The sequence below is a fragment of the Theropithecus gelada genome, chromosome 4 (genome assembly GCF_003255815.1).
Source record: "Theropithecus gelada isolate Dixy chromosome 4, Tgel_1.0, whole genome shotgun sequence".
In the NCBI taxonomy this organism is placed as follows: Eukaryota; Metazoa; Chordata; class Mammalia; order Primates; family Cercopithecidae; genus Theropithecus; species Theropithecus gelada.
The window spans coordinates 108,198,925-108,213,376 of NC_037671.1; the positions used below are offsets into that span (position 1 = coordinate 108,198,925).

At 41.3% G+C, this 14,452-nt stretch overlaps 1 protein-coding gene across 3 annotated transcripts in view; it reads right to left on the reverse strand.

The window, feature by feature from the left end:
* The window catches only part of SNX9 (sorting nexin 9), a 225,852-nt gene that overhangs the window by 71,613 nt on the left and 139,787 nt on the right, over positions 1-14,452 (reverse strand). For all 3 annotated transcript variants that reach the window (XM_025382607.1, XM_025382609.1, XM_025382608.1), the window contains 3 exons: positions 7,108-7,194; positions 2,253-2,327; positions 317-442 (listed from right to left, as the gene is read on the reverse strand). In XM_025382607.1, coding sequence (XP_025238392.1) covers positions 317-442; positions 2,253-2,327; positions 7,108-7,194 — 288 coding nt within the window. The remainder of the gene's footprint in view (positions 1-316; positions 443-2,252; positions 2,328-7,107; positions 7,195-14,452) is intronic.

Consider the following 14,452-nt stretch of genomic DNA (forward strand, 5'->3'; position numbering starts at 1 on the left):
CTCTTCTTTCCATGACTTTATCTAAGAAGGTATTTGCCGTTTCTGGGGTCTGTGTTCATATCATGACAGACTTCTCAAAGCAACCCTCAATTAACACCTGCCTTTTCTCTTATAATAAATTTGGCAAACAGTCATTATCAGGCTTAACAGGTGAGTTCTTTGTTAGTACCCAACAGAAATGCCACACAACAACCTAAAAGCGACTTTGTTTATGCTTTTGGGGGATGGCAATAGCTATAATGCATCACAAGCTTTCACAAATATGCTCTGCTTTCAGTAAAGCCAGCCACATCCAGAAGAAGGAAGAGAGACGTACCTGGTGGTTGTTGCTGGCAGCCGACGAACTGGCCTGAGCTGTGCTGGCTGAGAGAGAATCAAGGAAGGCTTGGTCAGCCACTGAATTTCCACAAGAAAATTGATCTTTTCCATCACTGGGTAAAATCTGAATAGTAGAAACAGCCATAATTATTTTCATGCATTAGGGTCACTTCAGGGAGTCTGGTAAGGGCAAGCAAGAATTGTCAAAAACCATTTATATTCTTCAATGCTAAAAATTTCTCTCTGAGCACTGCTTTCGCTGCATACTCGTATTTTGATGGGTTGTATTTTCATTTTCATTTAGTTCAAACTATTTTTTAATTTCTTGAGATTTCTTCTTTGATCCATGCATTATTTAGAAGTGGGTTGTTCAATCTTTAGAGATCTTCCATCTATCTTTCTGTTTTGATTTCTAGTGTGATTCCATTGTCGTCTCAGGGCAGACATTGCATGATTTCTTTCAAACATGTTGAGGCATGTTTTATGGCTCAGAATATGTGGTCTGTCTTGGAGAATGTTGCATGTAAGCTTGAGAAGAATGTGTATGTGGCTGTGGTCTGATGAAGCAGTCTATAGACATCCACAAGTGGACATCAATTTATTGATGGTGCTGAGTTCAACCACGTCCTTACTGATTTTCTGCCTGCAGGATCTATTTCTAACAGAGGGGTTTTTATATTCTTAAAAGGTAAGCAAACCCAAGAATATCTGTAATCACTAATCCTTTCTATAAGCAGAATCCTAGAAAATCCAATTACTGCCAGTATCAACTTAAATCCTCAGATTTTTCTCAATCTTGTCAATTTGTAGGCTCCTGGATGCAAAGTGCATACAAGTAAAACAAGACTTCAACATAAGACCTATGGATTGGGGCCAGGGGTCTGTGAACAGGGGTTTGCAGTTGTATGGAAAAGGCTGTGGTGTGTGCATGGGCACATGTTTCTGAGGGAAAGCCTAGAGACTGCATCAGATTCTCTGAGGGGTCACGACTCCCCACCCCTCAGTGTCTATCAAGAACAGAAAGATGGCCTTCGATATCACTCTGCAGCCAGGTCCCAGGTAAACATCCTCTGGGGGGAATTCTTTTCTCCTGGAGGTGAACCAAAGGTACCTTTACTCTTGATCTAGCTCCAGCTGGCATCAGGAAACCTTCACTTCTTTCTGTCACCCAACATGAAAGACAAGCTTACCAAGAAGCTGCACATGCTCGGTTTCGAGCGACCGAAAGACAACCAGCAGGGGGCGCCAGGCGGTTGGCTCAGCTGGGGGTGTCCCAGGCAGGGCCAGCCCAGGCTGTTGTGTTGCTCTCCTGCGTACCCGACCTAACAGCTCTACCCAGGAGATCCCCACAGCAGCTCACCCAAGACACCCCTCTCTCTGTCCATGGGAATGGGAGAAGGAACTGAGATACACACTTAAAAAAACCGATTTAACTGTGAATTAATTGTACAATAAACAATATTATAGACGGCAGCAATATCAGCAAAGGAAAAATACATTATATGTATCATATATATTAAAAATATATATTATTAAATACATATTTAAAATTTATGTAATATCGATATATTGATACATAATTTCATACCTTATTAAATTTATACAATTTATAATATATTTATACACATTTATATTATAGACAATATTAGCAAAGGAAAAACATTAACTTCTATTCAGACTAATTAAAAGTTGCTATCCCTGGAAGAAACTTAATCTAAATATTTATAGTCATTCTTTGGAGCTTGGATCTACAGGTAATATTTTTCTTAGTTCTATTTCAATGTACTTTCCATATTTTACATAGTTAACATTTATTATATTTACAATGGAAATTTTATTTTACAAAAAGTTGCTGACTTCCTGAAAGTTGATAATTCATAAAAAGATGCTGACAAAGAATGAGCTCTAATGAATGAATGACAGGAAGCTCTTACTTCAACATAGTCTGTAGGAACCAGCCCTCGTTCTCCTTTGATGTTTCTTCCTTCCAGCCATCCTCCACCTACATCCTAATAAGTCACCAAAAAAAAACAAACAAACAAACAAAAAAAACAAAAAGAAAAAGATTACAGTTGAGATTTCCTGGAGAAATTTTGTGTGGAGGAATTGCTATACACAAAAAAAGTAATTAACATTAAGCTTTTTATTCCTAGAGAACACTGTTCAAAATCTTAAATTCTTAAGCCTTCTCTTTACGTCAGAAAATGATGTAACCTAAAAACAAGAAAAATCAAACTTTAATAGTAAGTGATGAAAGACTGAAAACAGCTGGTGATTAGATGACCCGCGTCTTGTCTGTGTTCTGGTCTGTGGCAGATGATAAAAGCAGCTTGCAGCTCTGAATGTGAAGCCGTGGGATGCGCACCCCAGGCTTGGAATCTGCCCTCTGCCACCTCACTGGTCAACACAATCAGGTGGAAATCCTCCAGGGAATCCAGAACTTGCCTCAAGGGCTTCTGCACACTTCAGCTGGCTCTCCTGGCACCCAAGCCACTATATGAATGAATGTGGGTTGCTAGATGATGACAGAGACCCAGTTTCCCTGTTGCCCCATCCAAAGCCAGCCAACCCGGAGAACTGCCAGACTCATGAGCGAGGCTAGCTTAGACCAGTCAGTCCCCAGCAGGGTCCAGTGACTGCAGACACATGCAGCGCAGCTCAGGAGAACCATCCAGCTGACTTGTAGATTCCTGAGCAGTAACAAATGGTTATGGGGTTAAACCGCTAAGTTTTAGCATTGTTATGCAGAAAAAGTGAACTGATTCATGGTTCTTTAGTTCTCCTGGATAAATAATATTAATAAACTAAGTAATAAAGTAGATCTCTATATACCAGGATTGCCATTTCACTCTATGACCAAAGGAAAAATTGTAACTTTTAGTCAGAATAAAAGTTGCTATCCTTGGAAGAAACTTTATCTAAATATTAAGCTATTAATGTTAATATTAATATTATTAATTATTAGCAATGTTAAGTGGCAAGTCCCACTTTCTCAACATATTGAGTTTTTAAAGTTTTAAAATAATGCCCTTATTAGTTAATAATTATCTGAATCTGAATAATCACATTCTCTTAAAAAATCACTTTAAGCCACAACTTTGTCACTTTCTGACCACAATAGCAACTTGAGGACAATACTATTTTACCAAGAAAACTGAAATACTTCAATAAAAAAATTAGATGAGGCCAGGTACAGTGGCTCACACCTGTAACCCCAGCTACTGGGGAGGCTGTGGCATCAGAATTGCTTAAACCCAGGAAGCAGAGGTTACAGTGAGCCAAGATCATGCCACCTCACTCCAGCCTGGGTGACAGGGTGAGACCCTGTCTGCAGAAAAGAAAAAAAAAAAAAAAAAAAAAGGTTAGTAAGACTCAAGAATCTTTAATCTCTGCTATGATTAAAAATGAATCTATTTAACTTATACACATCTAGCATTTTTTTTTATTTTTTAAAATTATTATACTTTAAGTTCTAGGGTACATGTGCACAACGTGCAGGTTTGTTACATATGTATACATGTTACATATGTATACATGTGCCATGTTGGTGTGCTGCACCCATTAACTCATCATTTACATTAGGTACATCTCCTAATGCTTTCCCTCCCCATCCTCCCACTCCATGACAGGCCCCAGTGTGTGACGTTCCCCTTCCTGTGTCCAAGTGTTCTCACTGTTCAGTTCCCACCTATGAGTGAGAACATGCACACCTAGCATATTATACAAAATTACTACATAATCTTTTACTAACCAGTGTTTTTTTTTTTTTTTTGAGATAGTGTCTCATTTTGTCTCCCAAGCTGATGTGCAGTGGTGCAATACTGGCTCACTGCAGCCTCGAACTCCTGGGCTCAAGTGACCCTCCCACCTCAGTCTCCCAAGTAGATGGGATTACAGGTGCGCATTACCACACCCAGCTAAATTTTTGTATTTTTTGTAGAGACGAGGTTTTGCCACGTTACTCAGGTTGGTCTTGAACTGCTGAGCTCAAAGTGATACACCCGCCTCGGCCTCCAAAAGTGCTGGGATTACAGGCGTGAGCCACTGCACGCGGCTCATTCTTTTTTTAATCCAAGACATATAAAGTATGTTTTCTAAATATGTTCACTATTCAGAAACTACTATAACCTCTGCCGTTCCTTATTCTCCTTCCTTGATCTTTGCACTGCCATAGTACTCACTCCTTCCACAGGAGCTCTGTGCGAGAGCATGCGAGTGTGCGTGTGCATGAGAGCAGGTGAGCGTGTCTGAGGGGCATGTGCGTGCTTGCATGGGTGAGTGCTGCATCTGTGTGAGGAGAGTGTGCGTGTGCATGAGAGCAGGTGAGCATGTCTGAGGGGCATGTGCGTGCTTGCACGGGTGAGTGCTGCATCTGTGTGAGGGGAGTGTGGGTGTGTGAGGGCAGGTGAGAGTGAAGAGGGTGTGTGTGTGCTCGCACATGAGTGCTGCCTATGTGTGAGAGCATGCGAATGTGGGTATGTGTGAAAGCATGCAACTGTGGGTGTGTGTGACAGCAGGTGAGAGAGGGTATGTATGTGTGTGTAAAAGTGCATATGTGAAAGAGTATGTAAAAGTATATGACAGCATGAGAGGTGTACGAGGCTGCAAGGGTGTGTGTGCATGTGTGTGCGTGTGCACACATAAGGGTGTGTGCAAGTGTGTGGGGGGGTATGCACAAGAACGTGAGAGAGTGCGTGTGAGAGTACGTACATGGGTGCGTGTGTGTGCCTGTGTACATGCACAGGGAAAGGCTGGTGAGGTCTGATGGCGCCCATGGTGGGGTGTCTCACACACCTGCAGCTGACAGAATGCTGCCAGAGAGGAGTGACCTGGCCACACTGCCCATTTAGACAGACCCTGGGCTTGAGGGAGAGGCCAGTGAAGAAGGTGCACGGTCCAGGCAAAAGGATGCGAGCTCAGCTCAGGGCGCTGGCAGGAAGCGCTGGGTGGAGAGGAGAAGCTGGACGGAGTAAACTTTAGGGAGAGAAACCAATGGCTTTAAGTGACTTAGCCTTGGTTCACTGAATGGAAAGGCGCCACAATAGAAATACAGAGAAGTAGGAGTAGGCTGAGCGTCGCATGGGTGATGAGCTGAGTCTTGACGTGGTCAGTTTGAAGTGCTTGTGAAAAAACTAAGTGAAGGTGTCTGGGACACAGCTCGAAGACCCCCTCTGAGGCTGGAGCCACATGGGGAAGCTGCAGATACAGGTTTAAAGTCATCAGCACCGAGATGGCAATACAAAAATCTGAGACCGCACAACATAAGGAAATGGGCTGAAGATGGAAAGATGTGGGAATCCCAACACTTGCAAGGCAGAGACGGGAGGGACACAAGAGGACAGCCAGCAAGGCTGGGGAGACGGGTGTGGGATCCAACATGTTCTACAGTGCAGACACAAGCTCCCTTCTGGTAACATTTAGTAAGAAACACTGGCATGCAGACCTCTCTGGAAAACAGGGAGCACAGGGCAAGGGCCAGGTTTCCTATCTTTGTATCTCCAGGGTACGTCTCCCAGGACTGCACATACATTAAGTACGTGAGTGACAGTCACGAGCGAGAGGACACAGAAGAGACACATTGTAGTGTGGGGTCCAGAGGCGGAGGCGTGGACCAAGGACAGGGATGCAAGGGCAGTGTCACGAAATCAGCCAGGTGAAGAAACGGGTAACGACAGGTTCAAGTTTTACTCAGTTTACAAAGACGAATTCTCCCTATCTGCTTTTGCTCCTTCTCCCTCTATATGAACCTGCAATGAAATACTACTAATTGATACAATTTTTGTTGCAACATTATTTCAAATGATGTTCATCTCATAATTTTGCTACATATTTTAAGAACAGTTACAAAAAGTTACATGTAAAAAGGACAATTAAATGTAATGAGACAAATATCACACAGAAATAATGGAAAAAACCATAACAGAATCTTGGGCAAAGATTGGACAAAAAATGAATATTGTTTGCCTCCAAGCTTCCTGGCAACACAGACCATAACAGAAATCCAACAGTCTATGAAGATTTTATTTCATGCAACAAAATGTGCCCAATCTCCAGGAGAAAGAACCTGAGATAAGAGGTCACATAGATGCTTATCAGGGAGGGCATAATAAACATAGTTATATAAGCAGAGACACACACACATCTGAAGAGTGTGTGCATGTATGTGTACATATGTATACGTATGAGTGTACCTTGAAGATGCATGTGTGTATATGTATGTACCCAAGATCAAACAGGGTTTTGTAAAGATGCAGAAACACTTTTTTTTATATATAGTTGCTTCTTGTTCAAATAAAAGCTGAGGCAATATCTTGTAATTCAGCAAAGGGAACTCCACTGGGAGCTGAGCTAACTCCACTGGAGCTGGTCTAAGTATATTGCTTTCTGGCAATCTAATCTGATTTAGGAAAAGAGCTTAGAAAAATGATGATAGGATCAATCAGTTAAGACATTTAGGAAAATCACCATCATCTTCTACTTATTCTAGAGACACAGTATTATCGTGCTAGGGGTAAACACACTGAACTACGTTCCAGGACAATTATGGGGTACCTAAAAGGTAAGATAAACATATCAAGGAAGATACAAAATAAGCAGACATAATAAACTCAATTACATACATAGCTGTCTTTAGGGAATTTTTTCCTATATTTATATAATAGCTTCTTACTTCACCATCAATATTTCATAAGCAACAAGAAAAAAATCACGTGGGTTTGAATGATTAACTTACAAAAAAATAAATAAGTCCACATGGGACAATCAGATTTGAATGTACAGTTCTCTTACCGGATTTGTGATTGTGATGATTTCTCCTTCATTAACCGTCAGTTCATTATTTCCAGGTTCAGCAGCAAAATCATACATAACCCGAGCCTATCAGGAGTGGAGAGGAAAGAGGATGTTACAAACATAGATGGCGCAGTAAAAACACAAAAGGTGTACAGTTCACTTTCTAAGCACGCTGGTATGAACATGATAGTGGCTGCGGCTGTTTTGGAAGAAAGGAAGACATTACCAGAATGACTCATCTGCTCTACTGTGAGGAAGAGTAACACCAAGGGCGAGAGCCCTGTTCTGTTCTGGAGGCAGGGAAGGTTTCTGGCAGCTGCCCACACTGCATTTAGAGATCAGCCCTAAAAAAGTTACTCAAAATATACCTATTTTGGTTGAGTGCAACAGCTCACACCTGCAATCCTAGCTACTTGGGAGACTAAAGAGCAAGAGGATTGCTTGAGGCCAGGGGTTCGAGACCAGCCTGGGCAATAAAGTGAGATTACCTCTCTACCAAAAAATTAAAGAAAAATTAGCTGGGCATCATAGCCAGCACCTGTAGCATCAGGTACTCAAAAGACTGAGGCAGGAGGATTGCTTGAGCCCAGGAGGTCAAAGTTACAGTGAGCCGAGATCATGCCACTGCACTCCAGCCTGCGCGACAGAGTGAGACTCTGCTGTCTCTTAAAAAAACAAAACAAAACAAAAAAACAAAAAACAAAAAACCCCCACCTATTTCATTAACAACAACAACAACAGATTATGCTCTTCCTCTTAGGAGGTAAGCCTGGAAATACACAAACTGTTCATTCTGGGAACACTGACTCTCAGAAACTGAAGAGAGAGGCACACACACACGCACACACATCTAAGAATCCCTTGCTATTAAAATGTTCACTGCTCCTTATCTAATAAGAATGATAATACAGCATCTTTAGCCACATTAACTCCGAAATGTGATCTGGGTACTATTCCACCATACCAACACTTACCTAGGGCAGTGTGTGCCGGTCAAGTTACCTAACAGCCATGATTTTAAAATGTTTCCTTAAAATAAAAGCTTTTCTTTATTTTTCCAGACAGAGTTTCACTCTGTCACCCAGGCTGGAGTGCAGTGGTGCCATCATGGTTCACTGCAGCCTTGAACTACCAGGCTCAAGCAATCCTCCCAACTCAGCCTCCCCAGTAGCTGGGACTGCAGACGCGTGCCACCGTGCCCAGCTATTTTTTGTAGAGATAAGGTTTCGCCATGTTGCCTAGGCTGGTCTGGAACTCCTGGGCTCAAGTGATGTTCCTGCCTCAACCTCTCAAAGTACTGGGGTTACAGGTGTGAGCCACTGTGCCCAGCCCTAAATGAAATCTTAATTTCATATAAGACAGACTAGGACAAAGCTGTTCTGGCTGGAGTGAGGAGGGACTGCTCTTGCAGGCTCTTCCTCAAGAGGATCCTTGAGACAGGGTCCAGAAACACTGATGCCTTGGAACGCTGCTATGCGTGCATCCCAAGAGAGTCACCGTGGTAAAAACAAAGTACATGTTTAAAATGTTTTATATAATATATAATACATATTTTTAAACCCTGTTCAAATTCTAAGTGATTGTCTTTCACAGACCTGTCTTCCCAAAGTCTATCCTATAAACTGGGCATCACATGTGCCTAGGAAACATATGGTTTAAGAGCAATTGTTTGTCCTAAAAGGCAAATTCAAGTTTAGCGACAGGGCTAGTCTAACAGGACTAATGCAAGTGCACTAATTTAACATATTTATTGAACATCCCACCGTATGGCAGAAACTTGAAAGGCCCTTTTGTTGGCCATCGCCCTTTCTATGTATTCGCTTAATGATGTCTGAAATTAGTTTAATGAGAATAAAGGTTCATATTTAGTGATAACAGACTAAGAAAAAAAAGCCAAAATACTATTTTGAAATACTAAAAACTAGTAAGATGGATTGATGGATGAGTATGCGACAAAGCAGGCACTGAATCTAGATGGTGGGTCTATGGCGTTCAATTCCAACCTTTCTCCATGTCTAAAATGTTTCCTAGTAAACTGATGGGAAGAAACAAATGGTGGGAGAGCCTGTGAGTCAAAACATCCCAGCAGCTCCCCACCTCCACCTCCACCCTCGGAGGCTGGGACCCAAGTGGAGAGCATGGCAGGGCGCCCAGGCCAACAGGGCGGCTCCCTCAGGGCGTCATGAAGGACAAAGCAGTCGTGCTGAGGTGTTTTCCTGACACGGCTGCAAAGGTGGACAGAATTCTGCTTGTCATGTTATGTAGTGTTTGTTTTTGTTTTTCCTGAGACTGAGTTTCGCTGTCGTCGCCCAGGCTGGAGTGCAATGGTGCCATTTGGGCTCACTGAAACCTCTGCCTCCTGGATTCAAGTGATTCTCCTGCCTCAGCCTCCCAAGTAGCTGGGACTACAGGCACCCACCACCATACCCAGCTAATTTTTGTATTTTTAGTAGAGATGGGGTTTCACCATGTTGGTCAGGCTGGTCTCAAACTCCTGACCTCAGGTGATCCAACCACCTTGGCCTCCCAAAGTGCTGGCATTACAGGCGTGAGCCACCACGCCCGGCTGGGGTAGTTTTTGTTTTTGTTTTGTTTTTGAGACACAGTCTCACTCTGTCACCAGGCGAAAGTGCAGTGGCCCAATCTCGGCTCACTGCAAACTCTGCCTCCTGGATTCAAGCAATTCTCCTGCCTCAGCCTCCCAAGGAGCTGGGATTACAGGCACACACCATCACGCCCAGCTAATTTTTGTATTTTTAGTAGAGACGGGGTTTCACCACGTTGGCCAGGATGGTCTCGATCTCTTGACCTCATGATCCGCCCACCTCGGCCTCCCAAAATACTGGGATTAAAGGGTGAGCCACAGTGCCCGGCTGGTGTTTTTTAGAAACATGTTGCATCAACCTCGATCCTTCCTGCCATGAGGACAAACAGGAGAGAAACGCGGGCAGGGGACGGACTGGAAGCAAGCGACTCCTCAGAGAGGAGCCCGGGAGCAGCAAAGCCACACTCGGGGGCACGAGGAACCTGCTGTTGTGCTATTGGTCCTCAAGAATCCTACTGAAATTTTAAAAAATCCAGCCGAATCCAATTAGTTTCCAAACATAGAATACCTAAGCCTCTTGTTTACTAAGCTTAGAATGTAGTGAAACAGAATGTGAAACAAGTGAGAAAGAAAGAAATGGAAACGGCCTATTTAAAAAACATTTAAATATTACTAAGCACTTACTCACTGCTACGGTTAAGAGGGTTTGGACCCTCCAAAACTCGTGTTGAAACTGAACCCCCAAGGCAGTGGTGTTGGGAGGTGCGGCAAATGGGGGTGTTTAGGTCACGCAGGCTTTGTCCTCACGAGGGGATCAACACTGCTACAAAAAGGGCTCGTGGGAGTGGGTTTACTCTCACCCATCCTTCTGTTGTGTGAGGACACAACACCCCTTTCCCCTGGAGGAGGGGGCACTCAAGGCACTGTCTTGGAAGCAGAGCCAGGCCCTACCCTGCCAGCACCTAGATCTTGAACGGCCTGCCTCCACAATTATGAGGAATAAATTCTGTTCTTTGTAAGTTACCCAGTCCTAGATCTCCGTTGTAAGCACAAAACAGACAAGGACACTCACAGAAAAATGTTTATAAACTTTTTAAGTTTATTTAAAACACTGAATTAAGATTTAAACAGATGCTTCTTACAAATCTGAACTGAGAATAATTCTGGAGGACAAAAGGATTTAATAACCATTATCTCCAAATGAGTATAACATGTCAATAAAAAAAAATATTGACTATTCTATTCAGCCTAGAGATGCTAAAGCTTCAATGAAACTGAAAGCCTTTGGGTGTCATCTCCCAGCACCCCTCTTTTCTCTTTCCTATCCTTGCATTTTGCCTATACCTGGTTTCTCACTTTCCCCTTCTCACCCTCTTGTTTACCACTAACAGTATCCAAACAGACAGAGAGGCTGGCCTCAACCCCAACTGCCACTCTATTTTCCATGTGGCCTTTGAAAGAAATGGTCCATTTTCCTACACTGCCTTTTCCACTGTTAGCTATACTTCAAGAACTCATTCTTCAACTATTTCCAAGAGCTAAATTTCCACCTAGTCCTGGTCAGTGGATAACTCCAAACTATATATTCAATACATATTGTCAACCACAACTAATCTCTTCAACAGAAATTTCAAAAAGTGTTACAGATGACATGAATGGCTACTAGACATCAATCTCACATATCTGTTCCATTAACTACTAATCTACTTAGCAGTAAAATAAACATTAATGGATTCAAAGCTCTCCATTCAATGCTCCAGACACTAGAATACCAAGTGTGCAAGCACACATCTGCCCACAATGTGCATAATCCATTCTTAACACATACTTCCTTTTCTGAGAGGAGAGGAGTATGACAATACGCATTCTAACTGACCTATGTTGTACATATCTCTTATTCTGTCTGCCCCACATCCCTTCCTTTTGGAAACTGGATTATCAGAATTCTTTCTCAGAGCTCTTTGGTATGGGAGCTGGGGACAGTGCTCCTTCTCTCTGGTATTGTTGTCAATGGCTAACTGGCTGAGGTGTGGAGAAAGTCTGTCTGAAAAATGAAGTCAATGTAGCACAGAATGACAAAGAGAAACAGTGTCCTGTTTGAAGGACAAGCTTGGCACTCATTCCCCACCATGGAAGACTTCTCTGTTACTGGAGCCAATGTATCTTCTTTTGTGCTAATGTGAGTCCACATCTTGTCACTTGCAACCTAGCGAGTCCAAGTTAATACAAACCAATAACCCCAAACCAAAGAATTTATTAAGGAAACATTCTAGGTAAAAAAAAACAAAAAACAAAAAAAAACAGCAACAAAAAACAAAAACAAAACAAAACCAAAAAAAACTGGCCATAAGAACTAAGAACTACCTGTATTTATTATGCAAAAATGAAAACAAACAAACAAAAAAACCTAGATCCTAAAATGAACAACAACAGAGAATTAAACAGTTCCAAATAGGAAGGAAAAAAAATCCACAAAACTCTGGCAATAAAAAAAAGTTCATATGAGGGTTAGAATGCACCTCTATGAGGTTAGAAGCTAAGGCCCCATTCTTAAGTATCTACCTCTCTGACTGCATATAAATCACAATTACATCTTGGGAAAAAAGCAGTAAATCTTCAACAGTGTTGCTCCCCATCTTTAAAACAGAAAAGTACAACTAAAAAATAAAATATGTAAATCTTCAGAAATTTGAGGGAAAGGAGGACTTGACACCCTTGAGAAGTGAAGTTCTGCATAAAGAGTAGGTAATATTTCTATATATAACTAGTTTACCTCTTTAAATGGTAAGCTTGTTTAACTTAAGCACATTCATGACTTGTAAAATTTTATAATATTTAATGCCTTCCTCAATCTTATCTTGACTTATCAGAAGAAACAGAACTTACTTTCACAGACCTTGAACATTATTATGCTATTAATATATGTTGATGTATTTGTCCTTAATCTAAATGATGAAGGCATAAATGCTTTTCAATACAAGTCGTCCCTCCTTCTCCACGGTTTTACGTTCCTCAGTTTCAGTTAACTGCTATGAAGTGCAGTTGGAAAATATTAAATAGAAAATTCCAGAAATAAACAATTATGAGTTTTAGAGTCCATGCCGTTCTGAGTAGCATGATGCAATCTCACACTATCCCACCTGGGATGTACGTGAATCATCCCTTTGCCCAGCATCTCTGCGCCGCAGACACCGCCCACCCGACAGTCATGTAGTAGCCGTCCCAATTAGCAGACTGACTATCAGGCATGGCAGTGCTCATCTTCAAGTCATCCTTATGTTACTTATCATGATCCTGACGCGTAAGAGTGGTGTTGCTGGCACACTACAATAACTGTTCTATTTTACTATTAGTTATTCTTGTTAATCTCTTACTGTACCTAATTTATAAATTAACTTTGTCATAGACATGTATAGAAAAAACATAGTATACATAAGGTTTGTTACAATCTTTGGTTGCAGGCATCCCTGGAGGTCTCGGAATATATCCCCCATCCATACAGGGAACTACTGCTTATCAGTGATTTCCACAGCTTTTGTTCAACCTTGTGCTTACTCCATTGTTATTTGAACCAAATACAGAATATAATAGTTATCACCATGAAATTTCAAGCTATTAGATTCAACCAATTGCTCCAATCTACTAAGAGCTTTCTGAATTCTGAAGCCATCACCCAATTCTCCCTTATCTTTTCCTGCTGGGAGTCATCGGAAAGCCGCACACTTTCTGTAGAAAGAGCACACTTTCTACAGTTTCACCAGTGTCATTATTCAGATTGTTAAACTATGGCAGGGCCAACTCAGCTGCACGTGGTAAGAAGCTCCAAGGGGATGTGGGTCAATTAATTATTATGTTCTCAGAATGTTGCTCTTAAAATTTCCAAAGAAGGAAATGAAGTTTCCTTAAATGTTTAGAAGCAATTTCTTTAATAATCCATTCAAAAGTATAGTCAAGATGAAAGAAACTTTTGTTTTAACAGTTGTTCTAGTAAAATATCTTTTCCCAACAGAAGAAATTTCTAAAAAGAATTGGTAGCAGCAATTGAGAATGAATAAAAATTTTAAAATATTTTGTATGTAAAATTTTCAGGAATAAACTACTGGTGAATTGATATGTTCTTTAAACATGTTTTTTCCTAAAATAGGTTTGTATCTGTTATTCTGAAATAAATGCACTTAGAGTAATTTGTTAAACTGATGGTCAATTAGACAAGCAGTTTGGGAAATTTTCAAGTCAAACAGAAATGTAAATAGAAATTCACTGAGTAGAATTATAAATTCCAAATAAATACTTAAACTTAAATCTGAGTGTAACAAAAGGCAATTGTACAATTCTAGGGGAGCAGAGTTCCAAATACTTAAAATACATAAATCAAATTGTACCATACTCTTCCAAACTACACTTCCTCTCTCTAGTTCACTCATGCAGAACAGCTCTGGAAAGTACTCAGACCACAGGAAATATGAACTGAGGCTACACTGTAACCAGACTTCTACAGATTAGGATGATTTTAAGAGTCATTCTACCCACACTCACCCAGATCAAAGCTTCTATATGCGATGTACACAAGAACAATTAGACAAAGATATCTTAACAGTGATTTGATGTGGTGGCATCAACTAGCCATATCACACGTACCATCACCATTACCAAGTAATATGCCAAAACAGATACTTCTGAAACCCACGTGTGACTGCCTGTTCTGTGCCTTACTTCATAATTAAACACACAAAACTTTAATTTAATTGGATATTTTATTGTATTTGAGAGACCACATCTCACTCTGTCACCCAGGCT